We start from the raw sequence: 21,069 nt of genomic DNA, 5'->3' as shown, positions 1-21,069 counted from the left end.
ATAAGTGTAGTCCAACTTCAGTAGCCATCGGTGGCCTAAATCTGAATTTCAAAACTATTCCCTGCCTGGTGGCCCCTGCTTTTGGCTTTCCCCCTGAGGAACAGGCTGTCTCCATCTCCTGCAGGCGTCACTTTCCCCAAACCATCAGCAGCTGAGATGATTGTGAGTTGACATGAGAGATGGTGCAGCTCTTGCCTCAGCTGTGTGATGCTTCCTTCAGGAGGAGGTAGAAGCATCCCCCATGCTTTATTTACCCCCACATACAGCCAGCTGGACCTCAGTGAACAGAAGGGTAAGTGATTTATTAGCATTTTGCAAAGTTGTAGGGACTTTTCTGCAATATGATCAAGTATCTAATGGTCTTTATGGCTAAGGGCATACTGTACCATCTGCCAGAGTTTATTCAGCGTTGTTCTTTAGCTTAATGTTTTGTCTAACATTATGCCTTTCTTATAGTATCCGGTCTTTTGTGGTGCGTTGCAGAAACACCCAAGCATTGTGTACATGTGTTGTGTAGGATGTGGCTTCCAGGTGAGCCTGGTCAGCAGGTTGGCGACCCACGCTGCACAGAGTGCTTGTGCTGTGGGGCTGGCACGTGTGTGAAACCTGAAGCGTAGATGGGAATGAAATGCACATCATTTTATGGAGGAGGATTAATAAGATTTTCAGGAAAGAGGTTAAGCTTGAGGTCATTTCCTTCCTATTGTTACGCTTTTGAATTTTTGCCAGTGAGATGGGTGAAAGGATTTATTTTTGTCTTTGAATGCTTTGAATTTCAATGATGTCTGTACTTTGAATATAGAGAAGTGGAATTCCACTTTATTCCTGCCATTGTACTGTGTCATATGGCTGAAAAAAATCCCTTGTATTTTTTTTCAGTATCTTTGTGTCCTGTATTTTGGTTAACTAATCCTTTGAGCTGCTGCTGTGCCTTGAAATATCACATTATGTGAGGACACATGGAGATGCTCTGCTCCCCAAGCTGAAGTTTTAATGTACATATAGAAGGAAACAAAATGTAGTGGTATAATTCTTGAAAAAAGGAGTAAGTAGTCCATCTTATGGCCAGTGTCAGAATAGAGGCTGTGTAAATGAGAGCAAGCATCTTGCCACTGTATTAATTTAAGCTTCAATAGGAAAAAGGTTTTGTTTTTTAGTGTTTGGATGGGGTGTATAGTATGGCTCCACCTTTGCTCTGCTTCTGAAGTAGGAGTGAAGTGTTAGAGAAATACAGCTCATTCCTGATCATCCTGTCAGTCACAGGTGGAAAAATGAATAATTGCTCTTGCTGTGTAAAGTAACAGAGTACAATAAACGTCAGCAACGTAATAGAGATGGTATTTAGGGGGTTGCAGAGGGCACCTGAAGGAATGCGAGTGGAGTCTTTCCTCTTTTTGCCCACAGCGCAGGGGCAGTAAGTGGAGGTATGTGAACCTTAATTTTGGTTGTGCAAGGGAACAAATGCTGCTGTGCAGTGAGGAACAAGCACCTCCCTGCTTTTTTTGACCCTGTGTCGTGATACTAAATATCTGAATATAGCTGATGATGATCCTTCACTGCTAATATAGCAGGACTGTGTCACCAGAAGGCTGATATTTGCATCTAGGTTGGAGTTCAGAGTGTCACCCTGCAGCCTTTGGCAGTGCACCATCACCTTCATGTAGAGCCCAAACAGATGCCTCTCTCCTATGTGAGGCTACAAGAGCATCTGTTGTAACTTTCTTCGCCTCTTACTTTTCTGCCCATTTTTCTCAGCTGAAGATTTGTATCTTAAGTTTCATTACTGTTCAAGTTCTCCAAAGTGGTATGAAGAGTAAAGAGACCTGTGACAGCATGGAGTAGGATCTGGTAGCTACTTAGGCAGCTTTTAAGACTGTTCAAGAATTTTGTTCTTCTCAACTTTTTGGGGGGTTGCTCTGTTGGCATTCAAGGGAGAACAGTTTCCAGCCATTTAGTACAGAGCAGTGTTTTGAATTTCTCTTACAGTACTCCAGTTCTGGTGTTCTTTCCCCTCCTGTCCTTTGAAAATACAATTCCTAGAGGTGCTCATGCAAACCTAATGTAATGCAGTAGCTTTCGGTTCTTCGTTAGCAAAAAGTCCATCTTAATTTCTTTGACTGGAAGCATTTTTTGGAAAGTCTTCAAGCCGAGTATGAATAAGTAGTCCTATAAGAGGTTTTGGTTTTTTTTTCCTGTTTTTTGTTATCAGATTATTACTAGGAAACCCAAGATTTACTTTGGGAGCTTGAACCTAGAGCTCTACAAGCGTACAGTTCCATGAAATGCGTGCTGCGAAGGACTTGATCTGCACACAATGGACCAGATTGCAAAGATACTTTTAAGTACCCTTTTTGTTCTTGAGGTACTGGGGCTGCTTTGGCACTTGGGTCCTTGCTGTAAGCTGAAGGAGTTGTAGGTCAGCTGCCAGCATCCACCAAGAGGCTTGTGAGCAGTCCGAGCAGCTGGCAGAAAGGAGCCTTGTCTGAGCCCTCTGCACTGAGGTGGCATTTACCAACCTGAAGGAGGAGAGGTAGTAATAGCAGCTCTCTGCCACCTGCTTATCGTTCTGCTCAGGAGGCAGAGTTATCCTGGCTTAAAGGCAGCTTCATCCCAGCCAAATGTCACGGACCAGTCTCATCTTCTCTAAAATAACTGGATTTGAGGGAAGTCGTGCGAGAGCGCGAAATACTGAGTAAACAAAAGCCAGCACTCCCAGTGAGCTCCCGCCGTGCTTGTTGCTGTGGCTGCCTTGCCGTCATTTCTAGGATTTAATGATCCTCCTGTTTACATCAGCCCGCCCCACGCTGCGGGGCCGTGGCCGTGCTCAGGAATCCTCCCATGGACAAGGCGAGGAAGGAAGTGGCGGGAGGATGGGGCTTCGGCATCCTGTACCCTTTGGAGGGGAGTGGCCGCAAATAGCTGAGCTTGAAGGACGTAATGCTTTAGATGTTTTAACACAGGCTGTTTGAACCTAGATAAACCCTTGATTAAAGAAGAAGAGGCAGATGATTGCGTGTAACTGCTAGAAACTGCCGGGGAGTTTGAGAACATCCTTCTAAAACCCTTTCCTTCAAATGACAAGAGGAAGGGAGCGGACAGACGCGCCTTGTGGAGCTGAGATTATGCAACAGTGCTAATGCAGAGCTGAAGCCTCCAAACTTGAGCTGCACAGGCTGGGTCCAGAAGACAACTTCTGTAGAAAATACCATTTGTGATTGGGAACAGGGATGCTATTTTCAGGATCCGTCCTGTAATACGTTAATCTTTTTCATTCTTCAGTTTGGTAATTGGACTCAGATGGAGGAATGCAGTTTAGGATCCACAGGCATCCTTTGGAATGGCCAGGTAAGGCTGGAAGGTGCAACTAAGTGTTGATCTTTAATTTCAGCAACGTACTGCATGCACTAGTGCTGCCTTCCATGAGAAGTGCTTTGGTTCCACCAGAAAGCCTGGGAACTGTTCACAGACTGAGATGGGGAATTCTGAAAATCACAGAACATAAGCTGTACATAATGCGTTAATATTTGTTTGTAGGGTAGTAACTGATACGTAGTGTACTTTAAATGGGTTGACATGATGTGATTTATTATAATAATTGCTTGCAGTGGAAGCTCTGCCTTGAAATTGTTAATTTACTTACTGGCTCCCAGAAAAGGAGTGAGGCCTCAGGTGGTAAAGTTTGTCTTCTCCTTTAAATCTGTCCTGATGCAGTTTTCAATTGCTTTTAAGCATAGTTTGGGTGTAAGGGAGAAATTGATTTAGTTGGTTAGTTCTGTAAACATTGTGCTGCTTCTTTCATGATTACCCATGGATTATTTTATTTTATTTTATTTTTTAGTATTTCTAGAATTAAAATTATTAGAGATTACCAAAGTGAAGATATTGCACAAAATTTAGTGTTACAAACTTTCCCAGTCAGTTGCTCAAAATCCACAGTAAGTCCTCTTTGGAATGTTCTTACTAATCTTATGTTTTGGTGACAATCTGTTTTACTGCTTGAAAGCCTGTGCTCACACCAAAAAGTGGAGTGCACGTACTGGCACCAGGACTGAGGTTTTGGAAGCCATGCAGTAAAATGCATGTAAATCAGATTTCTGTTTTGCGTTGGAAATGCCATCCTAGAGATCTCCTGATGGCTGGCTCAAAATTAAGTTCAGAAATACCCTGCGATGCAGATTAACTACAAACCTGTTACTTTTAAAGACTGAGTGAAATGACAGAGTAAAATAGATAGAAGATGATAATTCTCAGTAGTATGCTTGTGAGAGAAACTGATGGCAGATCGATAAATCTCAGCTTGAGACAAAACTATACGGAGCCTTGCTATCTACCAGTCTTCCAGCTCCTCTGATACATACTGGAAGAGAATACCTGGCAAGAGAAATAACATTTAGGTCTATCCTTCATAAGCTTCCCCAGGCTGAGTACAAACAACCCCTCTTAATAATTGGATGCATCGCACACATCATCTTTAGTGCCCAAGAATTTATTAAAATTAACCTAAAATGTTAAGGAAGTCGACAGTTTGGCAATCTGAACTTAATTTAAAATTTTAAATTAAGAATAAACAATACAAGCACTTCAAAAGATTTTGCATAAAACATCTTCCAGAAAGGGATGAGAAAATGGAGATTGGGATGTGAATCCCAAATGAGGATAACAGAATTAGGCAGGGATACAGTGGTGTTACCAACATAATTGGTCTTTTCTGAGCTAAGCTGCATGGATTTTTTCAAGAGCTGCGAATTAGAATGCCCATATACGGTAGTGAAAGATGAAAATCGTAAATTGTGTGTAATTAAAACCATTCAGTGACATTCGGAATCTGTTAAGCATCACCTTCTCTCTGAGCTCTGCATGTAAGCATCTTTATAAACGTGTTACAGAAAAGAGATCAGTACGCATAAGTTTGAAGCTCTTAGATTGCTATAGGGAACTTTTGAATTTTTTCCTATGCAGTAAGCTGTCTGTGGTGTTTCCACACTAGGAGTTTGTGACTTCTATAGTTTTTGTATTTGAAGAATACAAATCCCTTATATTCATGGAGACAAGCCTTTTATCACATAACCTGACAGTACTGACCACAGAAACTGGGACTGTAAGATGAACATTGGTTTGCATATGACCAGTCTGTGCACTGGGGCTATAATGCTTGTTTCAGATACTAATCAGTAGCAGTTCTTGGTTTTTAACTGTCTTATAAAAGACTATGTTATTTATTTGTTGGTTTAAGCTATGCAAGATGACTCTGTAAGGTGATGGATTTCAGGTAGTTTATCCTTTTTCCTAAGACAGAGATAATGAAAACACGGAGACCCAAAGAACAAACAGTGGACTCCGCAGAAGCCTCCTGACCCCTGATGTCAGATACTGGCTTAGCAGGGCTTCCAACACTCTCCTGTAACATCCTCATGCAAAACTGGGAGTAGCAATTGATAAACTTGATAAAATTTACCAATTTTATCATTTATAAAAATTTGATAAAATTGATAAATCGGGCATAATTTTATTGTGAAAACTAATTCTGTAAAAATGATACCTTCTTCTTTCGTTGCACTGATCCAGTACTTTTATTTTGCTTTTCACATAAGATAGCCATACCAAACTGACACATGCCAGAGGGAGCTGCATCTCATTCACTGTCACATCAGGGCAGAGCTGTGGACACAGGTGGAGAAATACAATCCTGACATGGAGAGCACAAGCTGTGGGTATTACAGATGCTGTTGTCATCTAACTTACCTTAAAGGGTGTTGTAATGATGGTGAAGCCTGAAAGTGGAAAAAAATGAGTTCAGTTCTTAATACCAGGTTTGGCTTATTGCTTAGCAGTTAAATAAAGAAAACATTATTACTCGGAACAGTGATTTCAAAAAGCACTAGTCAGCGTGAAGTTCCACACAGTGATATATTTATTACTACCCACTTTTCCTTGTAGAACATATCTCTCATATGCTGATTTGTGCAGGTGTTGCAGCTCTGAGAAATAAGTTACTTTCTGTAATATTTTGTGTCTGAGGATTATTGAAGGTAGAAAGATACTGTGCATCTTGCATTGTTTTATTTCTTTCAGAAGTGTAGACTCACTGGGCAAGATGCAGTAAGACAGTATTTTGTTGCATATTTTATGTTCTGGGAAGGGATATTTATATCTACTCTTTGGCCCAGATTCTGGAACAGCTGCCAGTTTCACAAACAGCAACAATTACCAGCTAAAAGGGGACTGGAACTTCTTAGAATTGAAGTTCCCGATGGAATATATATATATATAGTGTGCTTGTATATACACACACACATACATACATATGTTTTGGGGAAGAAGAGAGATGAGGTAGTGGTAATTCTGACACTGCTTTTTGTGCTCTCAAACACTTCTTTTTTTAATACACAGCTGAATATTACTGAGACTGTCACTGTTTAACTGTTTTTTTTTATTGCAGTGTTGATAAGTAAATTTCTACAATATCGTGTACTTTAATGTTTTCATGCTATTTGATTTTTTTTTTGCTGTTCAGTTTCTTTTTTTTGAAACCCATGAACTGAGGTTTGAAGTTATTTTTCCATATGCATTAGTAATGTTATTTTTTCCCCCCATGTGAATAACATCATAAAAGTAGGAAAAAAACCCAGTTCTTTCAGAAGAAAATCGAAGCTGTCCAAAATAAATTCTGTAATTTGAGTCGATTGCTGACAGGCAGTGGTCTGTCAGCAGTTTTCACCCCTCTGTCTCCACCACCTTCTGTTGCAATGGCAGTGTGCCTGTGGGCAGAGTATCAATGATTTAGTCTTCATTGCTGCAAAGGAGACTATTCCTTCATGAAAGGGCTGAAAATCCAGGCACTTTCTTAAATGTTGGATTTTATTAATAAAGTTGTAAGAAAATGTTCTGCTTTCTTGTAACTATCAGCTCAGAATTCAAGACTTGGTTCGTGTAGGACCTTTTCAGAAGCTCACTAATGTCCTGTTAAAAATTACCATTGACTTTACTTAGTTACTGATTTAAAAAAAACAAGAACAGTTGCTTGTGCCTTAATATTGGAAATCTTGCTGTTAAAGGCATATTTCATTGCTTCAGAGTTCCTTGATTTATTGAACAAGATAAGAATAAAAAATTTCATGTTTATGGTTATAATATACTAAATATCTGTCCTTCTGCTTAGAATTATGAACAGACTCTTCTCCAGCTGATTAAATTCAGAAGAACTAGAGCATGTTAGGGGAGGTGTTTTTTGTCATACAATACATCTTTATTTACCTAGACGTAATGAGGACACCGAATAATTTAAAACTATCTATGTTTCAGATAACTGTGGAATTTTAAACGAATCTGCTCACTTGTGGTAACAATGGTTTGGATAACCAAGTTTGTGTGGTGGACCAAAGTAAGCCCTAGTGTAGATTTGCTGGAAGTTAAGCTGTATCTCATGGCTTCCCACAGTGCTGTCTGTGGAAGGTAATAGTGGGGCCTTGGGTTAGGAAGGCACATTAAAAAATAAAAAAAAGTAACTAAATAAGTCACCAGTGTTTCAGTTAGAGTGTCATTGCAAACCACTTACAGAGATTTCTTTTTTTTTTCTGAGGCGTGTGGGGTGATTTACAGGCTGTACTTTCAAAGTTGATCTTTATATAGCTTTGCAAAAAAAGAAATACATGGGTGAGATACAGCTTTGTTTACTCTGAAAGTTTTTTGCTGTAATGAATAATAACTACGCATGTTTTAAGTTTTTACTGCCTGTGTGCCTGACTTCATGGTGTGTGCAGTTTATGTACTATCATGTTGATTCCACACGAAAAGTTAAGCCTAAGGGTATTGTATGCTCAAGGATCACAGACATTAGAAGAACCCTCCTCTCCCTTCCCATTGTCACTGAGATAGTTGTGAAACCATTCTGGACTCGTCGTGACATTGAGGTCTTCAGACCACAGCTTTCTAAAAATCCTTGAAGTTGCCCATGCCTGGAGGCATGAGAATGTCAGTAGCTTGCCACGGCCGCCTCTTGACTCTCTAGAGCTCTTCCAGGTTGTGGACAGGGTGCGTAACTTGCTCTTGAGTAGTCGCAGAAGTCCAGCATGTGTCTGGTAATGCTTTGCATGTCAGTTTGGTGGGATGTGGATGTACAGACTGCACGAATCGTGGTTCAGTAGAGTTATTGTGCATACATAGAGATAAGCAGTCAGAATGAAAGGAGAAGGAGAAGCTTTAATCTAAGTTTATTTTCTTAAGATAAAAGTAACAAAGCTGCACTGTTTATTATTCTTTCATAAATAGCATATGGATTTCTAAAATGTAGGTGAGAATTCTGTAATCTTACTTATGCGGGAGTTCCTACCAAAGTACAGAGAAAATGTGCTTGAATGGATAGGAGCTTCATGAGCAAAGCCACAGTAGACTGAACTCTTAGTGAAGTCTTTTTAGGTTGCAGAATGCACTTGAATGTATGTAATAAAACACGATAGTTTGGTTTTTTTTTTTTTTAAATTTAAGACTAAGGGATATCAAGTACCACTGGAAAGAATTAGGATGTTGTATTTGAGGTTGCAGGTATAATTGCCTAATTAAGAAACAACTGCCTAAATGCACTTGTAAAAGGTTATGATGTGTTCCAAAGAACTTCCTGTACAAAAGAAGTTAAGTTGGATTTATGTTAGCTTCCTCTGGGTCATTGTAACTAACCTTTGTGCCCTTTCAAACAGCTGCTCACTCCAGTTTTCTTTCATTCATACGGTGTTCTGGATGCCTGAATACAGGCTGGTAAATAAAAAACAAACCCCAAGACCTGTGTTTGTTACTGTTAGGATTAAAGTCTTAGTTTGGGAGGGGAAAATACTGATGTTGCTAAGCTGATCTGCAGATACTGTTTGCTTCTCAGTTCTCCTCTTTTGAATGTTTTTTGTTGAATCTCTCATTTGTATCTCTGTCGGACTAAGTGACAGTTCCTCACTTCGAACCTCTAACTCAGCTTCACTCATAGGGAATAATACTGCACGTATCAGGAAATTGAAAGTGTCAGATTTTTTTGGTGTGCGTATAAAAAATATTCTCTCTAGTTTCTAAAACATAGGATATATTAAAAACTGAAGTAAGTCTTGATACCTCGAGTTGCAGTTCCATACTTCCTAGCTAGGGAATGAATACTAGATTTTCACATCACAGAGCAGCGCCACTGTATAGAACGGCGTGGTGACTCTGTGATGAAGTTGCAATCAGCTGTACACTCCTAATAGCCTCTCTGTTGAGTTAGGGAAGTTTTGGAATTTAATACTTTACCTTGGCAGGCACTTCTTAGAGGAAACCATATATTTACTTTGGCTGCATGTATGTCTGCTCATGCTGCATAAATTGATCTATCACTGTAAAAAAGAAACCATTTATCTTTTGTCAGTTTGATTTTTTAAATTTTTTTTTTTTTAATTTTAACACGTAATTTTTTTTATCTGGGCCTCTTGAAACAGAAAACCAAGAAAACTACTATTAGAAATACTGCTTGACAATTTTTTTTTTTCTTTCCTCTTTCAGATGAGAACTCTCCAGCCAATTTCTGGGATTCCAAGAATCGGGGAGTGACTGGCACGCAAAAAGGACAAATTGTATGGCGAATTGAACCTGGCCCCTATTTTATGGAATGTGAGTACCTCTTTATTCAATGCATATCCAAAGGCAAGCATGTCTTTGTGTCAAGGCAAATCAACAGGATGGCATTTGATATCCATTTTGTCAATCCCTCTGATAAACCAAAGGAGTTGATCGTATTGTTCTAAGAGGCAGCATTTTCCAAGTCCGTTTGCTGGACATTATAAAAATGGAATTGAGCTTAGATGTGCGTTTGTATTCTAGAGATGTTCTTAGACAGCATGCTTCAGTTTAAAGGAGGAAGAAATTCCCTTGTGCAATGTCATATAGTATATATGCATTGAAAGATGAATTACCTTCCCAAGAAGTTGAAAATTTCAGCTGGACAAACATTAACGGTAAATGCACATGAAGGTAAAGGTAGTGCTAGTAGTGCTTGGTGATGTTTGTTAGTATGAAGGTTAGATTTGTCTCTAGGAAGTGCCAGCCTCCTGTCCAGTTGCATCAGTATTTCTCAGCTGAAGTTTTGTTGTGCTGGGAAATCAACTAGGCAGTTTTTGAGAGTCTCTATGTGTCTGGAAGAAAAAGTCTTCAGTTGAACTCCGTAATGAGTATTGGTAGCCAAGCATCAAATCAGAGAGCTATGCCACTCCCTTACGCGACCAGGATTTATAGGAAGCTAAGCTACTCTGCTGTGTGCTTTTAAAAATTATTATTTTTTTTTCCTTTGTTTTTTGCTTTTTGATGAAAAGGAGCTTATCATCTAAATGTTCTAATCCTAGGATGTTGTGTCTGAGCTTGCTGGAAACTCTGATATGCCTCTGATATGCCAAGCATCAAAGTGGCAATCAGTCCCAAAGGAGCTGTGAGCTGCTCTACCACCTGTTTAGCCTTACAGCAATGAATCTTCCTTCATAAATTAAAAAAAAAAATAAATTACTCCCACTCTATTACTTCACTGTACACTGCAGTGCTGCTAACCGTAGGTCTTGGCAGAAATTTTTCTTCTATTTAACTGATATAACAGCAATACATGTATTTCAAGAGGTGTTGTCTACCCTGTACTATAAATAATTACTAAAACTTCTTATTTCTAGAACTCCTCATTGAATCTTGCCAAGTTACCCTATGCGTTACACAGCACATTTCTTTAACAAAACCAAAAAAGCTTTAATAGGATAAAATTAAATTCAATTTCAGGAGTTCATTACGGGAAAAATGATTGAACTGAAGACTAATCACAGCATAGAAATGCTGGGTGCATCCAACTTCCTTCTCTAAGTGGGACCAACACTTGACCTGGTCAGCTGTGGTTTGTAAAGCACGGCCTTGAAAACCTTCAAGGACTGAGATTTCACAGATGCTGTAGGTAGCATTTTCAAGTGCTGCAGCATTGCTCCAGCTAAACAGATTTCTCTGGCATCCAATCTGAATGGCCAAAGCTTAAATGTGGGGCCATCGCCTCTTTTAAAATCTTCTAATACAACTGGAAAGAGTGGAGTTTTTAATATTTGTCTTGCCTTAACCTCCTCTTCACCAGACTGAATAAGGCCAGCTCTTTCAGCCGCTTCTCATAGGTCACGTTTTCTCCATCCCAACCATCTTTGTAGCCTTCTGCTGTCCCCTATCCATTTTCTCCATGCTCTTGAACCTAGGCACCCAAAACTAGGCACAGTATTCCAGTGTGTCCCCACCAGTACCAAGTAGAAGGAGATAGTAACTTCCATCTATCTGCTGGCCACACAGCTTCTAATGTAGCCTGTGAGGTGGCTTGTTACATTTGCAATGAGAGCATGTGCCAGTTTGTGTTCAACCTGGTGTCCATCCTGAACCCAGTTCCTTTACAGCAGGGCTCCAGCTTTGCCAGTCTGTTCAGAGGCTGTAGTGATGTACGGGATCATTCCACCCCTGGTGCACAGACGTGCAAGTCTCCCTCCTGAACGTGACAACATTGCTGTTGACCCAGTCCTCTACCTATTGCTCGCGCTCTGACGTGTAGAAGCTCCAGCAGGCTGATGGTAAGCTAGGTATATAACGGAGTTATAGCTGGGCTTATGTCACTACGGGGTTTTCTGGCTCAGAGCTGTTTCATGTTTGGAGCACAGACAGCGCTCAACTGCCACCGCCTATATACTGCTATACCTATAGGGTTGGTGGGCCTCCTGCTCTACCTATACACAAGGAAAGGAGGGGGGTGTTTGCTGCAAGCCTGAGAAGCCTTGAACCAGCTCTGGCAATGAGCACTGATGATGCTTGTTAACAGAGTTAAGCTAAATAACGACAGTAATCCTTCAGGATTTACAGTCAAAACTGAAGTTGTCTGTCTTTTTGGCAAGAAAAGGAACGGAAGTTACTGATGTTGAATGATGAGTTGAGACCAGTCAGCGTTCACTTTGGTTGTGTTTTTTCCCTGGCAGTGTCAGAGCTTAGGGACGTTACATATCTTTTCACCAGTAATGTAACGTCTCTGTAGGTTGAAGTGCAGAGGATGATAGCATCACTAACAAGCCATATGCAAACAAATCTCATGCAGGAGTATTTCCATTTTAATTGTGTTAATGCTAATCAGTGGGAGTCAGCTGGATTGGGCCTCGTATTCTTTCTGCAATCCTCAGATTTGTATCTTTTCAGAAAAGCATCTTATGCCTTAATTTGGGAAGCTGTTTCTCCATAAGCATGATTGTAAACTTATTAATAGTTTCACTGAGGTTTGTGGAATTTATGCTTATGTTTAAAGGCAGGCGTTGGATAAGCATTCTCCTGAATTTTGCATTACTGTATATCTGCAGTCTTGTAACTCGGTTTTCCAGTCATTCCATTTATTCCTCTTAAAATCCCTCCCTGTGGATTCAGCGTCTTGTGTTTCCTAAGCAAGTAACATGTTTGCCATCTGCTCTATTCGGATCAAGCAACCTGCAGAAAGAAGGACAGGGAGAGTCTCATCATCTTCATACTAAAAAGAGACGTTAACTTCCCCCAAAGCATCCAAAATTAGCAAAACAACGATGATCAAAGAAAACTCTTGCTTGCTTGAGACAAAAAACAACATAAAAAATTCTGTAGACTCTACCCTGAGAAGGGAGAATGAAAGGAATCAATAGTGAATAATGAGAAATGAACTTAATGTATTCCAGAAACACAAGCAGCCTCTGAGGGGAGTGGCTGAGGAAGCGGGTGAGGAAGAGTATGCAAAAGAGAAAGAAAATACTTGCAAAGTACAAAGTCCAGCTCACCGTCACAAACAGCTGCTGTCCTTAAGCTGTCACCTTGAGACAAAGTGAGTGGCTCTGAACTGCAGAGCCAACCAGTATGGAGGCAGGTGCTCCTCTTTCTTTTCCCTGGGGAAAGAGCAAAAGTGCCATGTAAGCATGAAAGGGAACTCTGTCATTTTAGAGATTCAAGAAGGTGAATTTGAGCATCAATGCACCCAAGGTGGTGTTTCATTACACACGTAGTAGAGCTGGCTTTAAAACATCCTGCTCTGAGGCTTGCTAAAATGTGGGGGAAGGAAAACAATGACTCACTAGACGGCTCCCTCAAGTTGTTTGCTGTGGAAGCTACAGAAGGATTGCTAAACGTAGCTGCAGCTCTGCAAACAGTTTTCATCCTTCTCCTGTAAAAGGAAAGAACAAGTTCAAGGAGTATTATTCTGAACAAGTGGCAATAGTGTGAAGGTGCAACACAGCTTAACGCTTTCACATTCGGTATGGTCATCTGGTACTTGGCATGATGTCAGACTGTTCAGGTCATTAAGTACATCAGGACCTTTAGTCTCTGGTGCAAGAGAGGCTGCAGTTGCCCCAGGAGTGATTTTCGATGGCAGTGTTTCTCTGGGTGTAGCAGTCAGTGAACTTGGGATGGCCGGGGCTCCCTTTGGGGCATCGTGGTGGCACAGAGATGATGGTATTCCTTATATGGAGAACAGAGCTAGCAGAAAGATGGAGTGAAATGATCCATGGAAAGGCTGGTGATAGAAAAAGTATGTGCAAGGAAGCTTGAGTTTTATGAAGACTAGTTGATAAAAGCTGCTGCTCATTTATAAACTGTGGCTTCTAAGTCAGTCTTCTGCAATAAGGGGAAGGGACAGGTCATGTCGGAGGTGGCACGGGAGGGAGACTCAGTATAGTACAGTCACTGTCATGCAACAGGTAACTGGTGCTTATGCACTTCCTTATGCAAAGTCCCCAGAAGCTAAAAGCTGTGCATGTTCCAGTAGGTAAAACAGGGCAGGGGCGATTTTCTGCTGCTGGGAGCAAGTGACACAGCGTGGCTTGTGCCCATGCAGCCAACCCTTCCCCCTGTGTCGGGGATGCACAGTCACCATTCAGCAGTGTGGATGGTCACGTGCTCGTAGTTGAGTCCCTACCATGGTCCTGCCTGGTTTATTAATATGGCGAAGGCCAAGAGCCTCCTTGGAGACTGGGCTGGACTTGTATTTGTAAGTTATGGTCTTGGTCCCATGAGTATTAATTACAGTATCCACAAGAAACACCTTCACATACTTTACCTGTAGTGTAATGTCTTTGTTGTTATTTATAACAGTCGATGCCATAGTCAGTCATTACTGTGAGTAGAATAGAAATATATTGATTTGCATATATTTTCTTTACCGATGCTGTGGCTTTATGTCTTGGACGGTAATCCGTAGTGGCAGCTGTTGGGATTCATCCAGAGACTGCCAATCTTGTCACATCAATCATTTCCAAATAACCCTTGAGATGTTTGTGGTTAAGTTACTTCTGGTGCCACACTGTGATACTCAGATGCAGTGACTGCACAGATGCTGTCTGCTTAAAATCTTGGGTTTGTGGCATACAAAACAGGCTATGAGATATATTCAGAAAATGTGATAATACGTGTTTGCATCATGCTGGTGTAATGTTACAAGTGAAGTTTTGTGTGGAGTTCTCTGTATTCAGTCTCTATTTCCATGAAATTATAATTTTTGCAAAAATAGTGTATTGAAACTGAAACTGCTATACTTTGTAGCTAGCAGAGCAGACTCCCTTGTTTAAAAAAGCTAAAATATATATTGAAGGAAAAAAAATCAGTTTAATAATTGAACTCGATGTGCTTTTAGCTTTTAATGGCTGCTGTAGCAGAGTTGTTCTTACTAGATATGAGCACAGTTTACTATTTTTAGTGGTTTTGACCAAAATGGTCAATGTTAGTGAATGTTCTATCAACATGATTCATTACTTGTGTCCAGTCTTTATATTTTTTGACCATTTAAATTTAATAAAGGTCATGGTTTTCTCACATGGAATAGTTCTGAACCTGGAACACTTGGCTGTGTAGCACCCTGCAACCAGTGCCCTTTCAGTGGTCTGTCTGGGGACTCATGGTTATTGTCCTTACCCTATTTAGAAACACATTCACTGAGTTAGAAATACTTCTCTTATTCTTCTGCTATTTATATCTGTTGCCTCTTAACAGCTATTTTTGAGTATTGCAAATAACTGAAGCAGGATCAGGTCTTGTATTTTTTACATTTGTGGCAAGCCTTGTTGACTTCCTTAAGCACATAATACCCCCAGTCTTTTGTTTTAAAGGTTAAATTATCATTGAAAGCTTTGCCAAACTGGAATGTAATAAGCAATGCTCATGACTGTAAATACTAAAAATCTTTCTGTAAGTTTACTTAAGTCACTTCTAGGTTTTTTTTTAATCATTCTTTCTGTAAAATAAATTCTATGATATACCTGCTGAGGGAGATGGCACGTACCCGGAGGCAGCCAGCTTCGGCACTTGTGTTCTGCTGCTCTTTGCTACGCTGTGCTGTTCCCAGTAGGAAGTAATCGAAAAGGTACAAGGTTAAAGTGATGCAGAGAACAGAATGCTAAATGTTCAAAGAAGAAGGTTGTGTTCACTGAACTGTCACTCTAAGGAAAAGAAATTCAACTGGCAGGACATGCAGAGCACTTCCAAATTCCTGCAGTTGTCTATGAGGTGTTTGGGTTCAGCTGGGAAAAATCAGGGTTTAACCCAGTGCCTTTTCCCTGGATTACATCTTCCTTTATAGCTTTGTAAAGCCTGAATGTGAGTGACTTAATTTGTTCTTGTGACAAAGTTTTCTTAAATAAGTTTCGTGGAACATGCTCTCATATTTTTCAGATGAGTTTATGTGATGTCGGCTTTTTCCTCATTGAACGTTGGAGGGCATATGTTTATAACTGCAGAGAGCCATGGATTCAGCCCAAGTAATTTCTGGCATCTAGCTGTGGTGTCCAGGAAGTATTAGCTGCTGTGCAGTTTCCATACAGCTAATGGGGAGCACTGTTTACCTCCGCAGACTGCTATAACCCGGCTAGGATTTCACTTGTCTTTTGGAGGTGTCTCTGCCTGTCCCTTCCCAGTGGAGTGTGGGGTGATTCCGCCTCTAAGATAGGCATTTCATGTGACTGGGGTATATCTGGAGCAAACTGTTCTTAGAGCGAACACATCGGTTTTCCTGAATTATCTGTCTCCTGGAAAGAATGCATTCTTCTAGAATTGTGTTCATGTGTTTATGTATTCCAGGTTTATGTATTCTGAGTCTCTGTGTTCTGTCTATCCTAAAGCAATTTTTCGATGGGCAAAGTTAAAGTATTAAAGGCAGTAAAAATGTAGTTAAAGTGGGGGACTTTGGGGAATTAGTGATGTTTTGAAAACAAGCTATTATTTGGTGTAAGCTGATCTCTGTTATTTAAGAGGCAAGAGTGTATGGTCCACAGAGGGAAGTACAACACTAAAATTTCATGCAGGAGTTCTTTTGAAATTCAAATGTCGATGTTTGAGTCCCAGAAACCTTTGTTAATGCCAACATTTTTATGTAACCGACCTGAGCTATAAAACTACGGTTATAAAATAACAGCTATTGGCTTTTAAAGAAGGGGATTATGGTTTTACAGAGTGTTCAGATTAATTAACATATCACTTTTTATAGAACTGTGTGATAACTTTTAAAGAATCATACATACCCCAATTCCATTTTTGTCTTATTTTTAAATGAAGAAGGATTTTTTTTGCAGTCTGTACGATGTCTGGAGGAATGTTAGTGATAATGGGGCATGTGTGGTATCAAGAACACAGAGCTAGGTACAGTCATTTTTACCCCATGAACAAAAATACTTTTTGTTTTGAAATGTCATATTTTTCTTTACTGAAACACCAAATAGTCCTGTGGTCAGGTACAGATGTCTTTCCCTTGCTGGATTTACTTCTATTAACTTTTTCATTACAGATCACATACAAAGCAAGGTAATCAGCTTGTTGAGGGAAGAAGTAGTACAAAAGGAAAAAGAGAAGTTCAAGTTTTCCCCTAAAGGAAACACATGAAAGCAAGGTGGGAGGAGGAATGAAAGACACTGAGAAAGCTCTGTAGGTGGCACATGCTATTGTGCAGTTTGTAGTATGGAACAGTTTAGAGGAAGCCTGTGTATTAATGCGGTATTGAACTCAACTCTCTAAATATCAAAGTCCTGTTTGCAGATAATGAACTTACTGTTTCTGAAAAGGTCTGTATTTACGAGGCCTTATTTGTAGGTCGTAGGCTGAGATGTGTTCTATCAGCCACAGATACCTATTTTCAATATATCTGGAGCTTGGGAATCCATCAGTCATCAAGAAAAAAATATTCGAATTAACATTTTTTTTCTGATAACACAGTACAAGAAATGTCAAAAAGCTAGATCCTCAGCTGGTTTGAGCTGACAGAGTTCCTCTGAGGTTTCTCTTACTATTAAGTATTAACTGCAGTTGCTAGCATTATTAGCCATGAAAAAAATTAGTGTCTCTGGTCCTATGAAGGGATTGTACTCTTGCTGTATACAAGATCCAGTCTTGCAAACCCTTATTCACTTTGGCGATGTCTGCATGCTTGTGATGGGTAGCCCATTTTACAATTTTGTGCTGAATTTCAAGCACAGCTTCTCTTGTGTTAATCCTGTTGAACAATGCTAAGAGCAGGTCTGCCATTCCTGTGTGTAGTGCTGAAGAAGTAGTACAAAAGGAAAAAGAGAAGTGCAAGTTTTCCCCTAAAGGAAACACATGAAAGCAAGGTGGGAGGAGGAATGAAAGACACTGAGAAAGCTCTGTAGGTGGCACATGCCATTGTGCAGTTTGTAGTATGGAACAGTAAGCCCAAACCAAGTCAGTGCTGTTTCTGTTGGGAAGCGGGAGAAAAAGTCTCCACGCTGTGTTTTTAAGTGCTCTGCTTTTTCTATTTATTTCTAGTAATTAGTCCTGAAGATTTTCTTTTTTTTTTTTTTTGTTTAGTTTATATGAAAGGGATCGTCAGATCTATTTCTTGAATCAAACATTGTTTTCAATGCGTTCAGTTCTGGGCTCCCCAGTTCAAGAGGGACAGAGATCTACTGGAGAGAGTCCAATGGAGGGCTATGAGGATGATTAAGGGACTGGAACACCTGCCTTATGAGGCAAGGTTGAGAGACCTGGGGCTTTTTAGTCTGGAGAAGAGAAGACTGAGAGGGGATCTGATTAATGTGTATAAATATATGAGGGCTGGGTGTCAAGAGGAAAGGGGCAACCTCTTTTCACTTGTGCCCTGTGATAGGACAAGGGGCAATGGATGCAAGCTAGAGCACAGGAAGTTCAACCTCAACATGAGGAAGAACTTCTTTACCGTAAGGGTTACAGAGCACTGGAACAAGCTCCCCAGAGAGGTTGTGGAGTCTCCTTCTCTGGAGACTTTCAAGACCCCTCTGGATGCGTTCCTGTGTAACCTGCCCTAGATTGGTCCTGCTCTGGCAGGGGGGTCAGACTCGATGATCTCCAGAGGTCCCTTCCAACCCCTAACATTCTATGATTCTATGATTCTTCTATCACCAGCCCCATACAGCTATTGAAAAGTACTGTATGCTCGCAGAAGTCATTGAGAGAAAGAAATCTGAGGATCCAAAGCTCGTAGCATTGCATTTCAGCCTTTCGGGGAATGTACATGTCAGTGTAGTGAGGATATATAACAAACTTCTGTCTGCAGTCACATTATTGACTGTCTGTGGATAGAAGCAGCAGCTGATAATCTTTCCATTGCTGGGTTCTTTTCAGAAGTGATGAACTGACAGAAGGTAGTCAGTGACCACAGACTGAATAAACACCAGCTCCAGAAACTCTGTGAAAAATAAAGTTTGGGTTGCAATAAAGCTGAGCAGTGTAGCTGGAAAGTGGATGTTTTGGTGAAATAGTTCATTATCTTACCATGCACGCGTGTAGTCATACTTCTTCCATCGTGTGATTAAGAGATACTCAAGACTTGAGTCCTGGTTACTTAATATATGTATTCTACAATGTGCAGAGTCCAGCACTTGGTATAAATCCTGCCAACTTTTGCAAGTGCTGAAAGTCCAGTTTTGTGTGAACTAGAAATTCTTGTGTCCGTTTGGCTGTGAGTATTGTTGGTAGGTCAACAGAATTGCTCAGTTTAGGAAGAACCAGCATGCCCTGAACCATAATTTTTAGGTCTGATGAACCTTTGGAGGTGATTAGAAATCCTGTTTGTGTTTTGAATTTTGCTGTAAAGCTTGTGGTAAATAGAGCATGTTTTGACTCTGTGTGTGAACTCAGCTGTGAGGAGGAGGAAGTGGGACCAGCAGCTCCTCCACCTCCTAGGTCCCTGGAGGCACTGTCAGCTAGACATTTTCCTTTGAAGAGTAATTCTGAGGTGCCTCCTCTTTGTTCTGGGAGGAAGATAATAAATAAACATTGTCATATAACTGCAGCAAATTTAAAAATAAATGAATAATCCTTTTTGGCTGAGCAGGCTTGCAGGATGGATTTCTGATCCTTGGGAGCAGGAATAAGTGAGTATTTTATCTCGCAGTAATGAAATACCTCAGCCCTCAAGGAATCATGCTGTATGTCTCAAAACCTTGTACAAAACATTACAGTTTTGTATGTTAGAGCTACTGACATATTGTTAAACCAAGGTAGAGGAACTGAACTGCCAAAACTTTCATGCACATCCTCTGGTCTCTTTGAACTGGCTGCTATAATTTCTGCCTGCCTGTGGCCATTTTTATACCCAGAAGTAAACCCTCATCAACCTCCCACAGAAGAATTATCCCAATGGAGAAGGAAAACAGAGAGATTGTTCCAGATAGGGAAGATCCCACAGGATCAAGGGCAGCTGTAATTATAGCTGTTCTGCTGGGCTGGAAGAATGCAGAGGAACAACAGTGGAGGTCAGGCTTTGGTTAAACATAATACTCTCTTGTTTGCAGTAAATGCAGTTTAGCAAACAGAACTTTATTCAGTGGGAGCAGAAACATGGTCCAGCATTCGCCTTTCCTGTGTTCCAATATAAAGTGCTTCAAGCTTCCTTCAGGTATGTGCCATGCAACTCCTTCCAGATTCCGACAAGAATGATCCTAGTAGCAAATGTCTTGGTAACCTTTTTTCATAGCTGGTTATATTGAAATAGTTGCAGAAATATAAGCTGCAGAATTAGGTAAGTCCCTTTTTTTTTTTTCCCCCTATTAAGTAACAGAAGGTCCCAACACACAAAGGGGAGGTAACCAGATGCTCTGTTCTTAATTCCCTGTTGAAGTATTTCTGAAGACAGATCACTGAATAGTGGATCCTACTCATATAGAATGAGCTTTCAAGAGTACACTGAACAGCATATTAATAGCTTTCCAACATGGTCAGCCGTACTTGCATCTCCACACCTACCAGAATGCCAGAACACCTGCAGGGCTAATGCAGAATCCAAACTCTATGAGCTTATGTTCTACAGTATTTTGTCTCATCCTCAAGTTGTGCCTGTTTATTCTCTTATTTTACCAGGATCAAGGGTATTTTTGGACTGGCACACTAAACTATAGTAAAAGGTTTGACAGGTTACACAAAAAGTGAAATCTTATTAGTGAGGCCCTGTAGGAGTTAATGAAAGATGCAGTGCTTTTAAATGTTTTCATCAGTGGTTTGACAGTGGGCCCCTCACTTCAAGAAAGATGTTGAGGTGTTGGAGCGAGTCCAGAGGAGGGCGACCAAGCTGGTGAAGGGTCTGGAGGGTCTGACCTACGAGGAACGGCTGAGGGAGCTGGGGTTGTTTATCCTGGAGAAGAGGAGGCTCCGAGGTGACCTTATTGCAGTCTACAACTACCTGAAGGGAGGTTGTAGTGAAGTGGGAGTTGGCCTCTTCTCCCGGGCAACTAGCGATAGGATAAGAGGACACAGCCTCAAGCTTCGCCAGGGGAGGTTCAGGCTGGACATTAGGAAGCATTTCTTTACAGAAAGGGTTATTAGACATTGGAATGGGCTGCCCAGGGAGGTGGTGGAGTCACCATCTCTGGATGTGTTTAAGAAAAGACTGGACATGGCACTTAGTGCCATGATCTAGTTGACAGGGTGGTGTCAGGGCAACGGTTGGACTCGATGATCCCTGAGGTCTCTTCCAACCTGGTTGATTCTGTGATTCTGTGACATCCAGGGTTCCTACTGATTTAGTCTGTGGATGATATGAGAATAGTGGAATGGATAAAAGCAATTGGAGATCCA

The 21,069-nt window shown here is 40.7% G+C and overlaps 1 protein-coding gene across 3 annotated transcripts in view; it reads left to right on the top strand.

The window, feature by feature from the left end:
* HECW2 (HECT, C2 and WW domain containing E3 ubiquitin protein ligase 2) overlaps positions 1 to 21,069 on the top strand; it is a 162,529-nt gene that overhangs the window by 74,558 nt on the left and 66,902 nt on the right. For 2 of the 3 annotated variants that reach the window (XM_068407383.1, XM_068407381.1), the window contains one exon: positions 9,517 to 9,624. In XM_068407383.1, coding sequence (XP_068263484.1) covers positions 9,618 to 9,624 — 7 coding nt within the window. In that variant the 5' untranslated portion in view covers positions 9,517 to 9,617. Of the gene's footprint in view, positions 1 to 3,228; positions 3,346 to 9,516; positions 9,625 to 21,069 lie in introns of those variants that run through there. The other variant, XM_068407382.1, reaches the window with a different exon arrangement.

This window comes from Nyctibius grandis, chromosome 9, assembly GCF_013368605.1.
Source record: "Nyctibius grandis isolate bNycGra1 chromosome 9, bNycGra1.pri, whole genome shotgun sequence".
Taxonomy (NCBI): Eukaryota; Metazoa; Chordata; class Aves; order Nyctibiiformes; family Nyctibiidae; genus Nyctibius; species Nyctibius grandis.
Note: the sequence above shows the minus strand (reverse complement) of the source record. Positions and strands in the feature narration are given on the sequence as shown.